Source organism: Gadus macrocephalus, chromosome 8 (assembly GCF_031168955.1).
Source record: "Gadus macrocephalus chromosome 8, ASM3116895v1".
Taxonomy (NCBI): domain Eukaryota; kingdom Metazoa; phylum Chordata; class Actinopteri; order Gadiformes; family Gadidae; genus Gadus; species Gadus macrocephalus.
The window spans coordinates 12,110,191-12,134,242 of NC_082389.1; the positions used below are offsets into that span (position 1 = coordinate 12,110,191).

Genomic DNA, 24,052 nt, shown 5'->3' on the forward strand with positions numbered 1-24,052 from the left:
CTGGATTAAGGTTTTGTAATCGGTTAGTTCTGCCATAGCGGGTTTTTGGAAAGAAGTAGATCTGAAGCGTACCATTTGGGGTTTTGACAAGAACAATGACAAAGATCATGATTCATTTTAATTATTCACTATTTATTTCCTTGAGGAGCAAAGTGTGTGCCATCACCCTTAAAGCTACAATAGGCAACTTGAAGAAACCAGCCAGAGTAAACTCGATTTTGAAAGTATCCAACCCCCAAAAAAAACACCCTTCCCTTCAGTTATCCCTCCAAATCCACTCCCCCAAAGCACATTACTTGCTCGCTTTAGCAATGGGTTTGTCTTGCCTTGTGGAAAACTCTGGTCATGCGCAATGAGTGCACAGGCAGGTAACCAGGTATACAGACAGACAGGCAATCCAATTATTTTATTCATGGCGAATGAAATGTTTGGAAGGGCTTGCAGCCAGTAAAGAGAATTTAACCAAATATGACAAGAAACCAGTCAGTGTAACAAATGTAAGAAAAACATGTGTACAATTAATTTGGTATTCTTAACTTTTATTATTACTTGGCTCTAATCGTTACATTCACATCTAAATCGTTTTGCGAGTCTTGTATAGATCATGTAATTTTGTTTGGCAGTCTTGAAATCCAAGTATAGAAGAAACTTGTTTTGTTTTGCAGGTAGAACTATATTTTACAGACTGGAATAGCAATATATTATATGCATTATTTAAAATTGTATACCAATGTTAATAATACTAAGGGGAGGCAATATTATGACAAAAACGATCAAATCAATCCTAAATAGACATTTTCTTTTTCAGCTGACTTTTATTAATTTCCTTTTGAGAACCTACTCTTGGGAGAGCTCTCAACTCCTTTAGACTGAGTGCTGACCCATGTAGATCTCGTTGTTCCTCAGTCCGATAACTCACCCCCATAAGATTTAATAATAGCGATACTATAAAGCTGTAAACCGAATCCAAGATTCCAATTAGCAATAAATAGGAACAAATATTAAACTGTTTTTTTTTCCGATTAAAACTATTGAAAATATTTAAAAAAAAATTGAATATACAATATATTTATTTAAAATGGATATGGAAAATGGATACAAATAATTATCTAGACCTACATTTCATGTATGCTGAAACATCGAATCACCCACCTGACATAAAAAGGAATAGGCCTTTTTGTTTTGTTTAATTGTAATTTAACTATCAATCGTAAATATATATATATATATATATATATATATTAAAAAAAGCAACATACAAATTCACAAACGCTTCAAGTGTGTGCCTATAGGCTTCTAATTAAATGAAACATTAGGCTTTAAGGGCAGGGTAAACAAGTTCGTTAGGCAGTATATGCCTAGGACCCACATCATTTTAAAGAATGATTTAAGTCATTAAGCTCTTTAAATAACATCAAGGAGGGTTGAAGTGGTGGGTGGGAGGGGCTGACAAGAAGGCACACTTGGCCTGGAGGTATTAAACCAAAATAAAACGGAAAGGCGACTCCAGCACTTGTGATGAGGTTTTGCCCATCGAACACTTTTTATTCACCTTCTACGATTTCAACTGTTGGACTATTTGCCTTCGGGTTGAGAGCAGGCTATGGATTGACCTGAGGAGACTTAATGAGGACTGTTCAGTTGGTGAGTAATGAGGCTAAAGTATTTATGCAAACAAAAACATTTGGCAATCAGAACAAAGGACAACAGGAAGCCAAGTGTCCTTGACAGCGTTCTTGTGATTTAATCCATATTTGTTTGGCCACTTTAATGCAAGGCTAAACCCATTTAGTATAGGCCCGAATGCGGTCAAATTATTTAAGAATAGAAAAAACCTAGGAAAAAAACACATTAAAGACAACGTTATAGAGCTGAATGATTGCTGTAAATTGTTGACTGGCATTAATTCAAACTATCTTGAAATTCGTTGAGAGACCAATTACATTCCCAATACGTTATTGCAAACCGTTTTAAAAAAAGCCCCTCAGACTCCATGACGTCAAAACGGAACTACAAAATAAAGACATATTTATAAGATCAACGGCAGGTGATTGTGATCGATGACAGGTGAGCGTGTGCGATCGAGGACCGTGTGCGCGTGGCTCTGAGTAATCAGCCCGAACGAGCTACAGCTGTGAGCGCCTGTAGGGAGGGTGAAATGATACTAACGGCGTTATAGAATATCTGGAGACATTAAACCACAAACACTGCTCCCACATTAAAGGACAGGTGTCAGTGAAATTGTAAGTAAAGTTGAAGTTTTCTTGGCCTCGCTGAGGTCTATCTAATTGTCGTTCTTTACGCCTCTCTATCGATGTGAAACATCTCAGAATTGACGGTCTTCACCAAAAACCTAAAACGGTTTGGTATAACATCGTGCATGGTGTATAGGCTACAGAGTAGCGTACGAAAAAGCATTTAATTTTGCCTTTTCTTTTTATTATATATAGGCCTAACTATAGCCTATAACCGTCACCTGTCAAAATGTCGGATAAGGCCTACAGTAAAATGGCATTATCATCGCGCGTCGGTTCAGCAGACGACAGCTGATCCCTGACAACACGACGCATGTCAGGGATCCGTTGGTTGACGACATGGCTTTGTTTTGTCTCTAGAAGTCTGGCTGATCGTGTCACCATGTCGGAGGGAGAGCGGCTTCTGACCGACGACTTCCCGAACCTTCAGGGGGAAACCAACGACTTTGTAAGTCTTGGGACGTCGTGTGTGTGTGTGTGTGTGTGTGTGTGTGTGTGTGTGTGTGTGTGTGTGTGTGTGTGTGTGTGTGTGTGTGTGTGTGTGTGTGTGTGTGTGTGTGTGTGTGTGTGTGTGTGTGTGTGTGTGTGTGGAGTCCTATGTCATTATAAAGAATAAATTGCCATAAATGACCTCCTGCACTTGACCTGACCTTTGTCAGGGCTCCTCCGGGCCTGATGATCTTTTTGAGGAGGAGGACTCGTATTCTCCTTCCTCCCTCATCTCCTCCTCCTCATCGCGACCCACCGTGAGCTCCGTGCAGTCGGACACCCTGTGCACCTCCTGCGGCCTGGAGATCGTGGACAGATACCTCCTGAAGGTCAGCCCGGACCCATATAGGCAATTCAAAAACAACCAAAATATGTTATGTTATTAATTCGTTTTTTTGTAAAGCAAACTCTATAAGGAAAATGAACTCCACATTTAAGCAGTTTTGAAAGCTGATTTACTCTTAACGGTGAATTCATAATTGGCATCCTTTTTTAAAAAATTGTATTTGACTTTATGGATGTTGTTGTCGATAGGTGAACAACTTGTGCTGGCACGGTCGCTGCCTCGCGTGCAGCGTCTGCCAGACGGCGCTGGGACGGCACGTAAGCTGCTACATCAAAGACAAGCAGATCTTCTGCAAACTCGACTACTTCAGGTATGTAAAGATCGAAGGCATTCAAAGACGGACGCATAGCCGAGACATTTCAATAGGGGACGTAAAATAAATAATGTGACCTTTTATCATGTAAAAAAAATAATGAGAAATGATTCTGACTGGACATTTGATCTCGTCTCGAATAAGGACTTATTGTGTAGCTCTTAATGGGTAGTAAAAGATAGGCAATGCATTATCACAAATGGAATCAAAAAGTGAGTTATATGGCTTAATGGATACAATATTTCCCTCAAATTGAGACAATAAAAATCACAAATCACAATAAAATAAACATAATTTGCAACTTTTTGTAATATATTAATAAATAATAATAATGCTTAATTTAATTAAACGACCTAAATGCATTTGACTGGTCTCTCTTTAACTGCGCTATTTTGTAAAAAGATTTAACAATGATGCTCTTCTGCAGGAGGTATGGTACGCGCTGCGCGCGCTGCGGCCGCAACATGCACTCAAACGACTGGGTGCGCCAGGCTCGCGGTCGGACCTTCCACATTGCGTGCTTCTCCTGCCACTCGTGCAAGCGGCAGCTGTCCACCGGAGAGGAGTTCGGCTTGGTGGAAGACCGCGTACTCTGCCGTCCGCATTACGACATCATGATGGAGAACATTAAGCGCACGCAGGAAAGCAGTGAGTGGACCGGACGCTTATCAATGCAGTCGCGTGTGAGCAACAATTCACTGAAGTGGAAGACCATATCACCAGATTTCCCCAACGCAATAAACCCGTTATGGCGATAGCTATATGGGAAAATACAGGTGTTAACGCTTTTGGTAGACCCACTTAGGCCTATGTTATGATTTCGAAATGTACCTTTATACGACCAATTCTGGAAGCACTGTTTTTGTGATGTCAGATCTTGAATGTTTTATTTTTCCTAACTATTTTCTCTTTCTGTAGGGCATGCTGATTGTGGTAAAAAGAAAACACCTTCGATAACAACTTCACATGTTGTTTATTTCCTTTTTAAAATTAGTTTATTTTATTTGTTAATATATAAAGCTACAACAAAAACGAACTTTAACTAAAATAAAATCAACAATGGCAAATAATGGATAGTCATTTTGACGTGGAGACGCTTTAAGGCGCAGGAGGTGGGAAACACCGGCAATCAAAGCTGGGAGAGGAACCATTTGAGTCACTGTGCCCATGCCCCCTGTAGGCCCATTTGGTCAATGCTTTAATCGGCCGGCCTCTCTGTTTTCTGTCACTCAAACAAAGTCCAAGTGGAGGAAACTGAGCCTTCAGACCAAGACGTCAGCAGTTCAAAATCCAAGCCCAACAAGAGAGCCAGGACCAGCTTCACTGCCGACCAGCTACAGGTATACTGCCTATTAAGATAGCCACGTTGAGACGGGAAACCGAGCAATCACGATGGAAGTGAAGTGCATATTTGAGCTAAAAGGCCTGATGGTATCATCACATCTATACCATCAGGTGTGGTGATGTTAATTAGCCATTATAAAATCACACCCAACATATGCATGACAGACGGATCAGCCTACCAGCTTACCCTAGTTGACTGTACCATAGGCTGATCCGTCCATAATACATCTGGCTGGACATGCCCAAACGTTGGGTTAAAATGGGGGTCCTTTGTAAGGTGAGGTTACTGTATTTTCTGTAGATAATGCAGGGCCAGTTTGCGAACGACAACAACCCAGACGCCCAGATGCTGCAGATCCTAGCCGAGAGAACCGGGCTGAGCCGCAGGGTTATACAGGTATGCAGAATTCACTGTATGTCCATTTGGATAATTAATAAATCTGTTTCTCCACAAAGGAATATGCTAAGCCAACGCCTCTAGTGTTGACTAAATATGTGGTGGGCACCAGGTAGCTCCTCAGTAATATGTACCTTCACCTACACACACTACAGGTGTGGTTCCAGAACTGCCGTGCCCGCCAAAAGAAACATGTGTACCCAAACCCGGGCCCTTCTACGGTCATGACACTGATTCCTTCTGGTCAGCTGACACCACCCCTGGATAACCTGCAATACTCGTCCTACATCACTTCTGACCCCACCATGACTTACATGAACAGTAAGTCCCTCACTGACGCCAATCAATTCAGGTCTTTATTGGATTTATTATGTCTTGATTCTGTAACAAAGAATATTTTTTTTATGGATATTCCAAAAACTTTCCACACCAAATAAAATCGATTTTTGGGGCCAGAACGGGTCGTACAAGAATAATTTTATGCATGATTTTCAATTGTGTCTTTTCTATTTAACAGTTGACTCTTCACCCACACTGCTGTTCAGGCAAATGACCTCCCATTCAATGACAAACTGCCAGTGAGCCACGCCTCAGCTCTGACTGGCCATTGGTCGACCACTTCCAAGGGCTGACTCTAATTGGTTGATGGCTAACCATGTCTGTTACATGTCTGTAAATGAGAAATGGTTGCAGGGGCTATACCACTTTATGGAATTTGATGTCAATTAATTTATTTGAAGAAAAAAATATTCAAGCACTTTGTTTGTAATGCACACAAAATGTATTAATTGTTTTTGTCAATGGGTTCTTTTATTTTATTTTATTTAACATTATGTAAATGTTAATTATGTTGATCAACATAAGATTTATTTTAATAATCTGACTTAAGTGACCTTCAAAACACTTTAAAATGAGAAAAAAAAAGTAAGATGTCAAGTTTGAAGACCTGGTTTAATGAACTATCAACCTATGGCCTTTGTGGCATCGATTTCTTGGCCAGGTGTTTTGTTTTCTGTTTTTGTTTTATTGCCAAGTTGGAAGGCGTTTGTCTGGATCGCTCTGCGATATCTTTGGTTTGTAACTCTTGATTATGCAGGATAAGGGGCTGCCCATTTATTGCTGCAAATAAATTAAGATCTTGCACATAATGATGACCTTGTGGCCATCCCCTGGTTGTTTTTTGTTCCATGGTAAGGCTAAATATGATGTTGAGCAGGAATCAAATAGTGCAAGGGGTGGAGTTGCATCTTATTTTCTGTTTTGATAGATATTCTACTGAAAAAAAAAAACGAATTCTCGCTAAATGGGTGTATCGTCAAAAAGAAAGGTTTTTTTTCTACTGCTTGTAGTTTGTTTGCCAAATTTACCTACAGCCTCATTGGTTGAAACAAATGAAAAAGACCCGGCTCACAAAGATGACCTTGTCCACAGACTTGTGAGAATATATCGCTCTCGCTCCTATAGTTGCCTCAAGGGGCAACATTTACATCAACTATCTATTGATACCCTAGTGACCTACTGACGTTTGACCAACAGTGATAAATACAAGAAAATAACCTAATATCCACAGTTGATCAGTGAGATGTCTTACTCCTGACGTATCCCCAATAAGAACACAGTGATGTATAAAAGCGTCTGCTGAATGGCTGAACACAACACCACTGTGTTCCAGCTCCACGCTGCTGAAGCCAGGCCGGGGTTAATGCCGACGGACAATGGACACCGCTAATATAGCAAGAATAGGGTATGTTTTTATTGGAAACTCCCAATCAAAGGCATTGAGTCATGAGCTGAGGGGCAGGCAGGATAACGCCACCACCTGTCCAACAGACGTCACCACTTCCTGAATTCACCATCAACTTGGGGCGGTGCGTGTTTGAAATGTGATACTAAGTTTTGTATTTTTACAGTTTTTACTAAAGTAAAGATAACGCAGTCCTCTTATAAGTAAATGGTATGTATGAAGAGAACCGTAGCTATTAGCATGTGACCATTAACAATTTAATGTTCGATCTCGACCCCAAAAGTCATTATAAATTATTATTTTTGCCTATTATCTCCATGTAATTGTTTATTAATGGAATAAAATATTTCATACAGATTTTTGATCACGCATTACACTCACACAAAATAAATGCGTTTCATCACTCGTTATCACACAATTCCACAATATAACACCAGTAACGTGTCTGGAATCGAAAAGTCATGATCACAGAAGATGGAAGGTCCATTAGGAGGAGCAGTTCCAAGTTCCACACACTCCATCGCCGTGACAACACTCACAGGCAGGTCATGGTACCGATCCAATCGAGCCTGGAGTTCCAGACGGAAATGAATGAAAAGCCCAGAGGAAGGAAGCAATCGAGACGAAGATCCTCCTGAGTGTGTGTGCTTCCATCCAGGTGGGCCACAGACACTCCACAGGCCCTGGTTCCTCCATACACTAGCGACCCACACAGCATGAAAATGGTGATGTCCGTGGATCAGGAGGGGGGGGGGGGGGGGATCAGTTTAGACGAGCTGGGGCATGGCTCATCAACCCAACTGGGTCACCGTTAAAGCCAATGACCCCCAGGTGAGACCAACGAGGATGTGACCGAGTACAGCGCAAGAGACAAGGGTTAACACAACATCCCTCACGCGTCCCAATATAAAATCACCAAGTGGGTGAAGAGCTGTAGCCAGACCTTCTGACCCGTACTCCACAAGCACTCTGGACTTCAGGCCTAGGTCTCTCTATTCTTGTACAAAAGGCACTCGTAAGAAAAACTTGGGTCAAAAACACAGAACATTAAAAGCAGAGGAAAATTCTACAAAAACTAGTTTTACAAAGTAAAAGTCGTACCATGTTTTTGAGTTATCGCCTTTCGATACGTAGAATTAGTTTTTTTCACAGACACAACTGTACATCTCATTTGTGCTTATTTGTTTGTACTAAATTAGCAAATCCAGACAGAAACAACTTTTTATTATTTAGTATAGATAACTACTGTGTTATCTATACTGAATCGGACCACCGGATATCAACCATATCAGCTAGCACTCCTCCTTGCTAGCTTATGGACTTCCATCTCCAGACCCATTTTGCAACACAAATAATGTACAGAAAACAGGGCTTATGATGTTAATCAGTATTGAGCAAGATGGCTTAAGTCTTCAGAACTAGGTTGATTGCAGTGGGCCATTACGACTCAAGAGATGGATTATTAAACAGAAACCATCACCAGCTTTTTTCTAACATAAAGCAGTTATTCGCTTACATTATAAAAAAGCAGAGGCAAACACCCTTTAACAACTAACAATTCTTGCGTCATTCAATACATTTTGAAGTTAAGCACTTAAGCACTTGCCTGTAGAATCATAAATTTAACAGGCAGTGACCATTTAGCCTTATTCACCTAGTGACCATATTGATAGGGAAGGGACCAAGATGACAAGCTGGCCGCTAGGTGAATAAGTTCCATTTTACCAGGAGCAGTAGGACAGTTGGTAGATAAAACCAGTGAAATTGCCCGTTGCTAGGACCATACATTGACATGAACACTTTTTATAATCACATGTAAAAGAATCATGCATGATCATGATCTAAACTCAATGTAGAACGGAACAATGCCATTGTTTATTCTTGCTTTGATGCATCTTTCTGGTTTCAAATAGCTTCAAGGTATTCCTCAGCATCATGTCTGCCAAGAAAACGGGAATGACCGGAAATACGGGGATATGACATAGAGATGGGTTTATAGGGAAGAGTGTGTATTGAAAGAGTGTTATCAAGTCAGGGGGATAACACCAGCTACACAACCTTTCAGGCCCGGCCAGGGGTCAAACCAAACCCGCAAAGACGAGTCACAGCAACAATTTGTTTCACGTTTCCCCGTAATCCCGATGTCAGGTGAAATCTGGTTTAGCGAGCTGGTTTACGAGGACGTCCCTGCGTCTCGGATGGTTTCTGGCATGGTTGTGCTCCATATTGCTACCGTAGCCACTACGCTACTTAACAGGTCTGGTTTCTTTTGTGTGTCTTTGTACAACAATGAGATGCGTTTAAATGTCTCGGCTCACGGCTTCGGGGTACATCAGTGCTTCTCGGGGACCCAGTTGGGCAGCTTCTCCAGGAGAGCCTTGTGGTCCAGGCCAACGGTGGCCACCAGGCCACCGCTGTTTCCCTCGCTGCCGCTGTAGTCGATGACTTCCCCCTTGAGCGTAGTCATCTTGCCCCCTGAAAACATGACCAGAGACACAACGGCTCACCATCAGAACCACAAAGTCTTGTACTGCTGGGTAAAGCCCTGGCGAGTCATATACAAGGGATTTAGCTGTTTAAGGTTTTTCGACGCTGGGGGTAAAAGTGCACCAGAATAAAACGATTAATAGAGACAAATTCCCTGGTGGATTGACTCTCGGATGGGTGCTCCTGGAAGGGAGCAATGGAGTTTAGAGCTGCCGTAGAAAGTTAGCATTGAAAATTACTGAGGGTTTGAGTAGTTGTACTGGTGCCAGAACTAGTAAGCATCCTATCAAATGGGACACAGCCATAGTGCATAGTGTCGTGGTTTCTACTAATGGCAAAGAAAAACCTGCATCCGATTATGGCGTCATTACCCAGAGCTTCTACCAGGGCGGCGCCAGCGCAGATGTCCCACTTCTTGATGAAGGTCACATGGATGTAGACATCAGCCTGGTCTGAAGTGGCGGCCGTGTCATGAGGGAGAGGCTCCACAAGGGACAGGACCTTGTAGCCTGAGAGACGGCAAACCGAAAGCACACACCACACACACACACACACACACACACACACACACACACACACACACACACACACACACACACACACACACACACACACACACACACACACACACACACACACACACACACACACACACACAAAATCTGAATAGGGCTTGTACATCAGATTGCATCATGGGATATTTGTGGCTATTCTTGTGATGGGGTACTGTAAAATCCTAAATCAACGTACATGTCACCTAACCTTGGTAAATATCTGAGCTTTGTTCGGCCACGCCTTGCATGAGAAACTCGTGGCATTTTCAAGCGCTAAAGTTCTCCCCATAGTGACACATAATTTCCCGACAGTCCTCTGCTCCTGAACTTCCGAAAAGGAGGCGGTCATTGCGGTGTGAGGTCACACTGAACAAGACCGATACATATACATGAGTTAAATCAAGTCTCTCTGAATGAGTATTACATCTCCCTCTCCCCCTTTTAGAATCTTCATTCGGCTCTTCAAACATTTACACATCCTGTTGAGCGCTATGTAAAACTGACGCGTCTATGATGTTTACTCACACAAACCGGAGACACCAGTGACCATGTTTGATGTTCTTTGATGATATACATTTAATATCTAATAGCAGGCCCTTTAATCCCAAGTATCTTAATGTCAATGCTAGCCAGCATTCACATCTATATTTTGAACATCAGTAGAAGTTGGGCCCCGCAGCAGATACTCACCGGCTCCGCCTGCTGGTGTAATGGTGGTTGTGTTCCCGAAGGCATCCTGAATGAAGCTCTTCACCTTCCCTGCGTGCGAGCGCGACACGATCACCTTGGGTGAGCTGCTAATGTAGGAGGTCCGCGCACGTACGTTGGTGCCATGGCCCACAAACGCCCAGGCTGGGGTCACCCATCAGGGGGTCACGGGGATGCATAGGGAAGAGGAAGGAAGGGATGGATTGATCAATTGATAGAGACAGACGGACAGATGCAAATACAGATGCATTGACAGACCAATGCAAAGACACACATTGGCAAAGAAAGGCTGATGCAAAGACAGGTTCACGACCTTTTCCTGGACCTGTTAAGATCGACTCTAACTCCATGGGTGTGAGAGATTGTAAAACAAAGCATAAATTAAAATCCCTTATTACACGGGTCTTTTCAACGTTCCGTTCACTTGCATGGGCACTTCACAACTTCCGGCGGTCAATTATTTTTTGATAATTCATTGGCAACGGATGAATAATGACCGCTGTCAAGGTAAACAAAATTACTTTTTGCCTTTGGTAACACTCCGCACGTAGTCTGGTAACTTGTCAATGTAATAAGCGGGATATGTATATCAACCCAAGCGCTGTCGGTTGCTAAGCGACGACGTCAACGTCTTGGGCAGACTATTTCTCTGCTGATCAACGCTATGAATGATGGTAACAAATACATTGTAAATAAATTGTTTCGTTTTGGCAAGTAGCCGTGTAATAAGCGGGATAATGTATAGAACTTTGCCGGTCATTATCGTAAAATAAGCCCCTTCATGGCGAAGCAAGTCACCTCCGCTGCGCGTCGGTGTCCTGTTCGCCCTGTCGGGGCTTATTTTCTCGATAATGACCGGCGTTCTATACATTATCCCTTACATAGTGCAGGTTAATAACTACCGGGAGCTGCTATATTGACATATATACCCCCTGAGGATTTTAATTGTAATTGTATACAGAAACAAGCTGACATACATTCATGCGCTTGACACTGGTGACAACTTGCGGCTCTGACAGACTTAACATTTTAAACATTAACAACATGTGTAACATGACTTGTACCATGTGTCACTAACACACAGCCAAGCACGCATGACACCTCAATTTGCTGGTTTTTTTTCTCCCCACAATACAATTAAATCCTGAACCCATTCTACTCATCCTCCCCCACACAGCAAGCATTTAGAGCGAGAATGCCTCTAGGCTTTAAAGGCCCATTGGTTACTCCTCATATGGAGGAATTGAGCTCTAGCCGGTTATGAATGAAAGTCGAATCAAAAAATTGATTACCGGTGTCTCCGGTGAAGGGCTTATGTATGACTCCAATGACCGGTTTACCGTCCACCGCCACACACACCATGGTGGTGACGTACTGGGACAGGTTCTCTACAGAGAGCGAGAGACATTGAGAGAGAGAGAGAGAGAGACAGAGAGAGGTGAGGGCGAGATCAAGAAAGTCAGGGGAGGTGATTCAGAGCAGGAAAGAAAGGGTTTGGTTTTATGGTGAGGAAACACAAAGACATGAATATTGGGTATAAGCGGTGAGGTTGTGGCATTTCATCCAAATAAAGTCAACACTCTGGAGACTGGAACAACAGGCACAAGACTGCAGACAAAATAGCCCACAAGCAACAAGGATACAATCTTAAACCTAGAATGCAATTGTTGTGTCTCTTGGCACCTAAGTACTTAACACGACTAGTAGCTAAGAATGGTTGGGCTGTAGCCAGACCAGTTTAGCTCATCGCTTAGCTTGCCCGTTTGTCAACAGTATGTTGAAAAGGTATAAACTTAAAAACGTACACGATGCAAGATCTGCACACTCTGCTCCTCATCCCTCTCTACTGTCCTTTGGGTCGGAGTGAACTTTAGACGTGATTAAGTTGTTAAGTAGCAAGAAGTCCATTAACCAATCAGTGCACCGGACCTACCGGTGTACTCCTGTGTGGCGTCCAGGGGGTCGATCCACACGGTGACCGTGTGAGCAGGAACCTCATGCCCCTCGGGGACCTTCTCCAGGATGTCAGACGGGATGTCCCTGTTCCAGACCTCGTCCTCACCCACGGAACTGTCGTGCTCCTCGCTGTTCACCTGCACACGACACACGTACACACACACACACACGTACACACACACACGCACACTTTATATTACGGAGCCTAGAGCTTGGGATTTGCATGGTTGGCATTGCTGACACAAGAGAATTTGATACACCTTACCTCTAAGTAGATTCCTTTAAACAAATTATGTCCCATCGGGAATGTAAAGATAAGTAAGCAGGTTAATAAAGAATGCTATTTTTCCCGCTTAACTTGTCTAACCTGAATGGTGAAGCTACTCTGCACTTCACTCCAGTGTATCCATTAGAAATGTATTTGTGAGGAACGTGGAATTATGCCATGGGACATAGGCAATGTACATGGGAATATTTAAAAAAAAATCAGTATATTTATGCAAATGTACATTGCTTGCGGAGGCAGGATCGTGCAGTAGTGGCTAGGCTGTTCAGCCTGCTTCTCGATGTAATGCTGTATTCACTGAATGTCCCTTTTAATCACAGCTTTGGCCACGTGACTTAATGTAGACATTTCCACATGCGTTTTCCGTGTTTCCCATCGCGCTGCATGTACCTTGAGCGCTGGGTAGGTGTTCTTCATCAGGTAGAACATCTTCTTGTGGGACCTGAGGTCACCCAGCGTCATTAATTCACTGGCTCCCTCTTTGGTCTTGCCCTTTGTCCTCTCGTCCAGGGTGTTCTCCTCTCTGACCTTCTTCACCTAGGGCGGGTCAAAAGATTAAAATACAAAATGAAGATTTTTTTTAATTTACGGTTTTGGAGAAGGAACAAATCTTTCAGAGAAGTGTGTGATTTGGACCCATCAGAGAAAATCGGGGCATTGCCTTTAACACTGGGAAACATAACTATTAATAGTTCTCACCTCTTTGCCTCCCTGCACCGCCGCTTCCACAGACAATGCAAGCAGATCCCTCAGATCCACTTTGCTTCCCTGCCTGCACTCACAGAGACAGCAGAGAGGACCCATTGAAGTGAGAAAACTGTAGATATTCTGATCCGCATGGCATGATTTGCAATGACATCTCAGCTGGAAATCTCCCTAATGTGTCCCATTTAATTCCCGTCAAATCTGAATGATTGATTCACACAACATTCTCGAGTTTGAATTGAGTTATCCATCTCGAAGTGACAAAATAAAGCGTGAAATAACTTTTAATTGAATTTATTACCATGCTGCTATTGTAAAGCCCACATATCACTTTTGTATCTCTCCTCAGAATCATTATTATCATTACATACAAATAGAAGAATAAGTTCCCTCACCAAATACTGATAAGGAAAACAGTACGTTCATTACACTTTAATTGAGAACATGTGCAATGCCCTCTAAATATTATTTACGACAATATATACGTTTTTATTTTTTACACATAAATTCCGTCAACGTCCACTTCCAGCGAGACAGCAACACCTGGGCATCATGCAGATGACACGTCACCCCCTACCTCAAGCAGCAGTATCACCAGTGATCAGTTTTACACTATAATTGATAACATATACCATGCCCTCTACAGATTGATTTTTCGTTAGTCACATTATTTATAACATAATGGTGATGCCATTGGTTAGAGGCCCCCCCCTAGGGCCCCCAGAATAGTCACTGAGGGTAACGACGTAGTGTTAGAGACTATAAATCCCAACGACTGACCTGAAAGCAGCCACCCGGTTGGAGATGACTCCAGCATACAGATGGTAGATCACTCCGACTCCCAGGAGGCAGAAGATGGCCACACCGAGAGGTGACAGGCGGATACCCATCGGTGCCATTGTATCGTGTGTCTCTACTATCTATTGTCGCTCATTTAACCCTTACACAGTCCCTACAACCTGATGTACTTGTTTCCAATAGAACAAACTAGAGGGTTTGGATCGCTAACTCGCACGATACCCTTCCAGGACACACATTCCCCAGCAATGCCTTCTTGTTCATGCACAACCGTACACGACAACACAGGGGTTTGAAGTATATCCAAGCAAAAGGGGATCTGTGGAAGAAACAAGAGATGGTAAATTGAGCTTGTCTGCTAGCCAGTTTAGCAGTCTGACATTGTCAAGAGATTTGTCAAACAAAATTAAGCTAACCAAACAAAACGATACGCGAGTGTCGTTGCTATTCGTGCTGTCATTCCGCAGGTATATTTCAAGCACCAGGTGATCTGTTAACTCCTCCAGGTACAGTGCCTGAACGGGTTTTTCATTTTAATGTGAAGAATACTGAACCATTGAACAATCACATCTCTGTCATTTTCTCTATACGTTTACAATGGGCGGGGCTGACGGGTGTACGTCATCGAGTGCGTGTTTCTCTTCCGAGGTTACCGCCAACGTCGACGGCAGGTCGACGGAGAGCAGTCTTCTTTTGAATTAGTTTATGTTTTAATTCTTTTAATATTAATAGATTAAAATATATTTCCAATATAAATGTAAAGTCAATGGTTTATATATTTCTTTTTAATTTTCGCTTTATGTAATTAATTTCTACCGATATGGCATTTATCGTACTCCCCTACACACATTCTCGATATATTATAAAGGTGTAATTTTGTTCAATTGTGGCCTACATATTTTTTTTGGAAATTCAAATATAATGCATATTTTAATACTCTAATCAATCAATCATCACTGATGCTAGTAAAATTATGAACATATATTTAATCTTCATCATGATTGATTCAAACAAAGTGTAATCAGTTTCTGTGAATTACAATGATTCATCAACATTGTCTTGCTGAAGGGTCCATCTCACACAAACATGTCCACCATCTTCACTGCTAGTCAGTGATCTATGATCTTTTTCATTTTGCACCGTGTTTAGAACAGTAAATGTTATTTATTATTGCGAGTTTGTATCTTTGAGCACAATCCATACCACAGTGTAGTTCCTCTTATCTGCGCCCTAACGTCCTTAATGTAATGCGTAAAATGAGGTACTTTGGGACACATGGAATACACATCATTCCAGCTAGTCCATCACCCCATTCTTCACAGCTTTCCATCTTTTTCTTCATCTCTTTCCCTCTGGGGAACGCTTCCTCCAGGAAGTGATCTGGGATCTAGGTCATCTTTTGATTATTTATTTTCATTTCTCCTCCGTTTTGGCAGGGGGCCAGGTGACGGAGATGTGGTACGGCTTCAGGTCCTCTTCCGATACATAGTCCGGGGCCTGGCTCATGAGGTCGTGACCCCGGAAGGACTTGGGGAAGGCGATGACATCACGGATGCTGGGGGCCCTGACCATGAGGGAGATGAGTCGGTCCAAACCTGAATAAATGATAAGATGATTAAACAATAAGATCCCAACAAGGTGAACAGTCGCGGGGATGGTACTATGTATCGAGAATACGGAGACAATGGAGATACTAGTTGTTTTTAAATAACTGGGTTCCAATGTTCGGGAACCCAGAAACTTTTGGTAAGGAATTAAACACTATAACCCCCAGACAAGCATTGCAAATAAAATTATACCATGTGTTTAGCCCAATTAGACATATGCACGTTTGGTTTTAATTTGTATTGAAGGTAGATGCATCCTAGGGAATCGATTGCTAGGCCAATAATAGTAAATGTGCTGGACCCGACCTAGCGCGATGCCTCCATGTGGGGGCGCTCCGGAGTCCAGTGCTTCCAGCAGGTGCGAGAGAACAGAGACATCTTCCTGAAGAGAAAACAGTAGATCTAGATATTATGACAATATAATTATGATAGGAATGCAATATTTAAACAAATAAGGACTAAAATCATAGTATATCTATATACAAAATTATCAGAATCCGAAGTGCATGAAAATATGGATACCGTTTTTTAAATATATATCCATTTAGTTTGGATACAATTGTAGCAAAGAAAAAAAAAACGTATTTGCAACAAAATTCAAAGTGTAAGAAAAAAAATGTTAAAACTATGTGCATACCTGGATTGGCAAAGTTTGGTGCGGCATGCTTTTAGCGTTGACCTTCTGAAGCACAGCTAAATGAAGCTAAATTTAGATAAAAGTAGCTTAAGTAAGCTATTTGAAAGTGAAAGCATGCTGCTTCTGTTGTGTTCAGGGGCCGACCTTGAGAATGTTCTTCAGCACGTGGAGCTGCTCAGCGGCCTTGTGGATGCGTATGGACCCCCCTCCGACCTCACAGCCGTTCAGCACCAGGTCATAGTGCTGCCCGCGCACCTGGGGGGACACCGGTACCATTACGACCTGACACTCACTAGTCTCTTCAGACTGTAGACTGTGGGCATAAGGGATGGAACCTGTGACCTTTCATATGGGGGTCAATCACCTCCTCCACACTCCAAAAATAGCCATTTCACGCAGGGGTACGGTCTAGTAAATATAAAAACGGACTAAGGCCCCGTCCACACAGAGCCGAATTTTTGGTGAAACCGCATAAGTCTTGTGCGTTTCGGACGTCCAGACGGATCTGGCGGATCCGGTGCCCGAAACCGCACTTTTCTGAAACCATGTCTCAGGCTGGTTTCATATATATCCTGACCTATGCGCTTTCGTGTTAGGATTCGTGTGGACGCCTGAAACACAAACGATGATGTCATTGCCCCCCCACCAGCTGGGCAACGTCAGAGCTGCATTGAATTTTTTATTTATATTTATATTTTTATTCTTTTTGTAGCTTTAAATACATGCCCCTTGATAAATTGAATTACTAACTGTACATCAAAAAGTATTGCTGCTCAATTTAAAAGGTTGAATCTCCTCGTTTTTGAATGCAGCGCGCAGGCTGTATGTGGGCAGGCTTGATGCGCTCCAATTTTATTTGTGGAGAACCAGCGCCTTGAATATTTACTACAGCGTTTCTACAGCTCGATGGGTTTTCGCAATGAGTCCGTCTTAACAGAGATATTCCTGAAACGCATCAAAGGAAACAGAGGGGAAAAGATAATTTTCTCCAATCTGGACCATGGCCTGGACTGGGCCTGTTCTTCTCGGACTGTATGTTTGTAAACAGCGAGCAGGCTTCATGCGCATGCTCGCAGAAGCAGCGCCCCTTATGGGCCTGAAATGTGTACCACAGCGTTTCTACAGCTGGATGCGGTGTCACAATGAATCCGGCTTTACGGAGATATTCCTGAACCGCATAAAACGAAAACAGATTTTTTTTTTGTTTTTTTTGGCACACAGAGCGTCGGCCTCACCTGCAGGGGCTCTGTGTAGACCAGGTGGGCGTCCTGGGCCACGGGGGCTGTGAAGGGGTGATGGGCGGACTCCAGAGACCCTGGTTCTCCTTCCTTGGGCAGGAAGAGCGGGAAGTCCACGACCCACAGGAAGTGGAACGCTGTCGGGTCCCTCAGGGCGATGCCCCGGGCCTCCAGGAGCTCAGCGCACTGCAGCCTCAGTTTACCCAGCAGGGGGCGCTAGAGAGAGAGAGAGCGAGAGAGCGAGAGAGAGCGAGAGAGCGAGAGAGAGCGAGAGAGCGAGAGAGCGAGAGAGCGAGAGAGAGCGAGAGAGCAAGAGAGTGAGAGAGTGAGAGAGAGAGAGAGAGAGAGAATGTGTGTGAAAGAAAGACAATGTGGGCGTTATCCTATGCATGTATGTAAGAGTGAACACAAATACTGGTTTGTTATTTAATTAAAGATAACGACTTAAAATATATTTTTTTATGTTTTCCCTGTCACCTCTCTCTCCTGGTTCTACATCTGACCCCAGCCCCTCTCCTCTCTCTCCTGGTTCTACATCTGACCCCAGCCCCTCTCCTCTCTCCTGGTTCTACATCTGACCCCAGCCCCTCTCCTCTCTCCTGGTTCTACAGCTGACCCCAGCACCTCCTCCTGGCTCTATAGCTGACCATAGCACCAGAAGAACCAGCGTAAGCTGAACAAACCCCCAGGCCTTGTGACCTACCACGGTGTGGAGGCTGCAGGCCGAGACCAGCAGCAGGTCCCCTGGCCGGGCCCTGGTCTCCCCCAGGAGGCCCTCGGTGTCGGAGGGGGACAGATGTTTACTGAGGGGGCTCTTCAGTGTGCCCTCTGGTCTCACCGCCAGCACACTCAGCTCCTACAGACAAACCCCAACCGGACGGACGCGTCACCAAGATGAGAGACACAGAGGAAGGGGTAGTATGGCCGAGTACTGTAGTAACAATATTACACTACACCTTACACTCCCAGTGATACTAGCTTATAAGCATTGAACCAATGTGTTTAAACAATATGGGGATATTTCTATGGAGTCTCTAATTCTGCAGGCATTATAAAAGCTTCCACCAATTTTAAAGCAATAACTTGAGAACAAAGGGTAGATATCCATCATCGTTTTTTTTATGCATCGTTGATAGTCGATGGCAGTACACCCAACATTCTCCCTCTATGTTCTCGTTGTTTATTCTTGCTTCCTTCGATTCAAGGGTGTGACGTACCTGTCCAAACACACTCCTGGCCGTCTCTTTGAGCGCTTCCAAATCTTTGGATTTGAAAAGTCTCTGTCGAGCAAGAGGAGAGATAGTTTTTTAGACAAGACATTACCAATTCATACACTTTGCATGAATATCTGACACTATTTAACTGTGATTCACTTGGTACATGGGGTTTAATGCAAGTTAAAAACATTGTTCCATACCCCTCCGTCAGGGACACAGATGGCCTGGATGGAGCCTTCTGATTGGCCGAGAGCTGACTTGAGGAATTCTATCTTCGTGTTCACAAACACCTCACTGATGTCAACCAGCTGGACAGAGATTAAATATCATTGAATAGCACTCTCACACACACACACACAAACACACACACTTGCAACGCCAACACAAAAGCAGTGTGCATTTTGCGAGTTCACAATGCATATTTAATGCATTTATTTTTAAATTTCTCAAAATTCCTAAAATTCCCATTTGGGATTGATAATAATTATTGAGTTAATTCTCACACATACACACACACACACGCACTCCCAGACCTTCATTTGGAACCTGGTGTCGGGCTTGTCTGAGCCGTAGTCCCGCATGGCCTCTGAGTAGGTGATGCAGGGGAAAGGCTGGCTGAGCCCACCCAGCTCCGGGGGCCACGAGTACCGCAGGAGCCCCTCCACTAGCGCCATGACCCCCGCCTGCTCCACGAAGGACATCTCAATGTCCACCTAGGGCACACACATAGGGGGGTTAGCCTAGCTGTGAGATCGTGGCGCATGATGAATCTATTTGTTGACATGTCCTGAATATCCCAAAAAATTGCCCTTCTACCCTGATTAGCCCTTCTACCTGCTGGGAAGTCGGTACGTACTTTACTTTACAATTTTATGTTGCACTGATACTACTTTTACTAATTTGAACAGCATTAGTTCCTGCTACCTGGGAACCACTTCCCGAGTCGACCCGCCCTCTTTCCACTCAATCAGCCCCGCCCTCTTTCTCCGCTCCGATCTACCTGCGTGAACTCAGGCTGTCGGTCTGGTTTGGACCCCTCGTCCCTGTAGCAGCGAGCAAACTGGAAGTACCTGCCGGTTTTTAGAGAGAGAGAGAGAGAGAGAGAGAGAGAGAGATTTATGTAAAACTTTGACCTAAAGCAGTGGAGCCCTGCCAACAAATGTGGATGCATATTGACTTGTTTAGCATGCAGCCGTTTGTAAGACTCTATGCTGTCGACGACTATGACATCATTTTTGAAACAGTACAGGCCATGGTGGCATCACCATGGCCTGTACTGAGAAAGGGAGAAAGGGTTTTAAAGTGGCCACCTGTCCACCCCAGCCACCATTAACAGCTGCTTGAACTGCTGGGGACTCTGAGGGAGGGAGTAGAACCGACCGGGTTCTCTGGATGGAACCAAAAACTCCTTAGCTCCCTGCGAGAGAGAGTGAGAGTGAGAGTGAGAGTGAGCGAGAGAAGACAGAGACAGACACAGAGAGAGATGCACTTAACACACATTGCACTTTGATCTTCTTTTATATCAGGTGGATATTTTGTTATTTTTATGTTTGATGTTAGCTACTTTCTGTCAAACTGCAGATAGACCATAAAGTTGTATGAATCTGAATTTCATGACTTATATATATTATATAAACTATTGTCAGACATCTACTGCCAGAGGGCCTAAGCTTAAAATCATCAATAACTAAATAGACCTACCCCTGGGGTCCTTTTGAACAAAGTAGGAGTCTCAACGTCCACAAAACCTAAAGAGGAATAAAAAATAAATTAAAAACACATGTATTTTCGTGGGAAAACATGAAAAAGTATTTTTTATATTGTTAATTATGCACAAATTCTAATCAGTACATAATGTATACATCTTCCCTAGAATGAGGTGGTTGTTGGACTGAGCCCGGCTAGCGTGACTATCTTGGTACCGTGCTGATGACAGAGGTACTCCCTCATCCTCATGCTCAGCTGGGACCGGAGACGCAGGTTCTGCTGCATATGGGTGGAGCGCAGGTCCAGGTAGCGATACTGCATGCGCAGGGCCTCAGACTTCTGCACCAACACAAATCCAACAGCAGCCCTGTGTGATGCAGTCTCCGGATACAAGTTATATGCAGGATCATAACGTTCATTCATAATGGTTGCATTAAGCTTTTTCTTCATTGTTCGCAGTGGTTTATGAGATGGGATTCCCAAAGTGTGGTACTCGCACCCCAAGGGGTACTCGAGATGCCACCAGGGGGTCCGTGAGATGAAAAATGTAATGGCGGTCTGGTGTAATATTACACAATTACAGTGCTGTTTATTAAGTGGGATTTTTCCATACAATAAAAAAACATGAACAGCAAACATGTCCTTTGTAATCCCTTTTATTTTAAATCAAAAAACTATAATTTATTAGTTTTTGATAGAAATTTTGATAGAAATGTAGAAGAAGACAGCTGTTGTCTTCTTCTACTCACTGTTGTCTCCTTCTAAGCACTGCAGGCTAGGCTATATGCGCGCCAACTCGTTTCATTCATTCCTTATGTATTATATATAAATATGGAAACTGTCAAGTGGGACATCTTATGATAAAGTTGTTAGTCACGAAGGAGGAGAGGGACCAAGAGAGAGTGAGGATTTGCAGTGAACAGAGACGGAGAGAATAGAGGAAAAAAAATGAGCGCAAGTCACGATGCGCTGGAGGAAACTGAAGAGTAGGGAAGGAGATGGCAAAAAAGAGATCATGAGGGTGAACACCAGACAGGGAAAAAAAGAAGGAAATATGATGACAATTATCTGGGTCTGGGCTTCACTTGGATCGGCGATACAGATTATTTGATCTGTTTCGCAGCCTATTCTCTTTAATATTGTGGATCGTTTGTAACTTCATTGCAATTTAATTCAATATACTGTCTCATTTCCATAACCGTTGTGTTATGATGATGATGATGCTAGCTGCACGGTCATTTAATAGGCCTATTGCTGCAATTTTTCTTTTACGCGGCTGAAAATAACCGTGCTTTCTGTTACTGAGCCTGTGTCTGTCACTCATCCTCTTAAAAGTTGAAGCTTGTGCGTAGCTTTGTTGCATTATATTGAAACTTTGTTTATGTTGTTATTGTCATGCGTGTCATGGTTATTTGCGCATGATTAGACATGAGTCTTTATATGGCAATAAAACAAAGCTTTGATGCAGGTTTTTTTCATTATTTTTGAAGTGGGGATTGGGGGTGCGCCAACCCGGTTGGGACGTAGAAGGGGGTTCTTAGGAAAAAAAGTTTGGGAAGCGCTGAGATAGAGGATTATGAACTCAATATTGGAGCGTATGCTTTAAAAATTCAATATTGGAGCGTACTATTTTAAATTCAATACTGGAGCGTATGTTTTATACATTCAATGATGGAAATCTTACAGGGAGTGTCCACCCACCTTTACAAAATCTTTGATTTCAAAAGGCAGCTTTCGGCATGTGTTCAGCACCTCCAGGTTCTCAGCTAGAACCTCGATGTCCCCCGTCGGCATGTTCTAGAAAAAACACAGCCACACCAAACGGTGCATGTGTAAGAGGATGGAGTACAGTAAGATAGTTCTAAATGTTAATGATAAAAAAAGAAGGTGATCCTTCTCGAGCAAATGTTTATAAAATTACATTTATATAGAGAACGGCATCTCGCGTCGAGTGAAATGAGAATGACCTGTACAACCATGTGTACGTGAGAAGGGATCCACCAGACAGACCAGCCAGACGGTTCCACACTCTTTCATTCACACAAACCAACAACATACTAACACACTCACAGTGTTCTCCTGGCCTTCTGGTCTCCGTCGGACTGTTCCAGTAACCTTGACGACGGACTCGACTGTGAGCTCACCTAGTTTTTCTTTCAAACTGCCCTTTAAATAGAAGAAAGAGAGACAAGAACTTGTATTGTTATTATAAAGGTGATTCTTCTACGTATTCACTGTTGGATGACACAATAAAATGAATGCAATAGAGAGAGAATAAAATATGTGGTGCAATATGTGAGGGTTCATACGTCATCCTGAGATATCAAAACTTGAGTCAGGCCGCTGTAGTCCCGCAGGATAACAAACAAATCCTGCCTGCAGAGAACATTAAAACGGTTAGGGTTATTCTAGAATGTCCCACACAAGGGCCCATGTTGAGAGTCGTCAACTCCAGTGAGACAAAGGTTGAACGGTTAGTTGTACTGTCTTGACACCTTAGGTACTGGACCCATCCGTAGAGGGCCACCTTCTCCCCAGCATGTTCAGGCCGAAGCTCTCCGCAGGTGTGACTCCGCAGTGACACACTACACGGACCTTGAAACAAATTCACCTTTATTTACAGTATTGAATTGAGTCAAAAATATAATTGACAGCAATGAATCCAACCAGTGAACAAGATGATGTAGTCAAATACCCATGGGTGAGGAATATGCAGGTCGTTTGTGGTTGGTTGAGAGATAGCACTTTTTAAGGATGGTTTTCATCGGCAGATGCCCTTGAACTGAGGTAGCAATTGCTGTGCGATGACATATGTGCGCTCTCAAGAGGAGCCGCGTCCGTTGCAGAAGTGTGGTCATTCTGATCGTCATTCTAGACGTCTATTGACAAACTATAATTTGTGTCATCAAGCCACAAGTTAATTCCAACACATGAGCACTCTGTTTACAGGTGATTACTCAGACATTAAGGATTGGTTTCCATTGATGTACTTATATGAAGCGATGATATACAAGAATAAAGGTTTTTCTTCACCGGTTATTTCCAATGTTCGCCTTAGCATCCACATGTCAGATGATTTTAACCACGGTATTGCTGTTGCATTACCTCGGCACAATTTGTCGTTACAAACCAGCATGAACAGATGTATATTAGGCTATATTTATATTATGTTTTTCACAGGGATCTGTCTATCTTTCTCTTTAACAGTTTGCGACCAGAGGGGCGCATGGATATGACGTAAATGTTAGGCTCGACAGAAGTAGT

The 24,052-nt window shown here is 43.1% G+C and overlaps 3 protein-coding genes across 7 annotated transcripts; 1 reads left to right on the forward strand and 2 right to left on the reverse strand.

The window, feature by feature from the left end:
- Positions 1-1,478: 1,478 nt before the first annotated feature.
- On the forward strand, positions 1,479-6,292 carry LOC132463104 (LIM/homeobox protein Lhx8-like). 3 transcript variants are annotated; one of them, XM_060059042.1, is made up of 9 exons: positions 1,479-1,644; positions 2,616-2,703; positions 2,915-3,073; positions 3,279-3,400; positions 3,831-4,050; positions 4,636-4,743; positions 5,049-5,144; positions 5,300-5,465; positions 5,662-6,292. In XM_060059042.1, the coding sequence occupies exons 2-9, from the start codon at positions 2,638-2,640 to the stop codon at positions 5,724-5,726; spliced, it is 1,002 nt and encodes a 333-aa protein (XP_059915025.1). In that variant the 5' UTR covers positions 1,479-1,644; positions 2,616-2,637; the 3' UTR covers positions 5,727-6,292. The 3 variants fall into 3 exon arrangements, with proteins under 3 accessions (XP_059915025.1, XP_059915026.1, XP_059915024.1); XM_060059043.1 differs by lacking the exon at positions 1,479-1,644 and adding an exon at positions 1,967-2,243 and having other exon boundaries at positions 2,945-3,073; XM_060059041.1 differs by lacking the exon at positions 1,479-1,644 and adding an exon at positions 2,093-2,243.
- Positions 6,293-8,097: 1,805 nt separating this feature from the next.
- On the reverse strand, positions 8,098-14,995 carry bpnt2 (3'(2'), 5'-bisphosphate nucleotidase 2). The gene is made up of 9 exons (XM_060059040.1): positions 14,799-14,995; positions 14,365-14,701; positions 13,579-13,651; positions 13,270-13,416; positions 12,571-12,730; positions 11,930-12,025; positions 10,620-10,781; positions 9,747-9,884; positions 8,098-9,363 (listed from the first exon to the last, which is right to left on the reverse strand). Exons 2-9 carry the CDS (start codon positions 14,481-14,483, stop codon positions 9,221-9,223), a joined length of 1,038 nt encoding a protein of 345 aa, XP_059915023.1. The 5' UTR covers positions 14,484-14,701; positions 14,799-14,995; the 3' UTR covers positions 8,098-9,220.
- Positions 14,996-15,140: 145 nt separating this feature from the next.
- Positions 15,141-24,036, reverse strand: dars2 (aspartyl-tRNA synthetase 2, mitochondrial). 3 transcript variants are annotated; one of them, XM_060059037.1, is made up of 18 exons: positions 23,822-24,036; positions 23,484-23,678; positions 23,284-23,383; positions 23,098-23,164; positions 22,859-22,954; positions 22,490-22,585; positions 21,004-21,127; positions 20,783-20,829; positions 20,392-20,498; positions 20,082-20,151; positions 19,615-19,794; positions 19,282-19,389; positions 19,082-19,144; positions 18,568-18,720; positions 17,862-18,080; positions 16,771-16,881; positions 16,296-16,371; positions 15,141-15,977 (listed from the first exon to the last, which is right to left on the reverse strand). In XM_060059037.1, exons 2-18 carry the CDS (start codon positions 23,656-23,658, stop codon positions 15,796-15,798), a joined length of 1,974 nt encoding a protein of 657 aa, XP_059915020.1. In that variant the 5' UTR covers positions 23,659-23,678; positions 23,822-24,036; the 3' UTR covers positions 15,141-15,795. The 3 variants fall into 3 exon arrangements, with proteins under 3 accessions (XP_059915020.1, XP_059915021.1, XP_059915019.1); XM_060059038.1 differs by having other exon boundaries at positions 22,859-22,949; positions 23,484-24,036; XM_060059036.1 differs by having other exon boundaries at positions 23,484-24,036.
- Between the last annotated feature and the right edge of the window lie 16 nt (positions 24,037-24,052).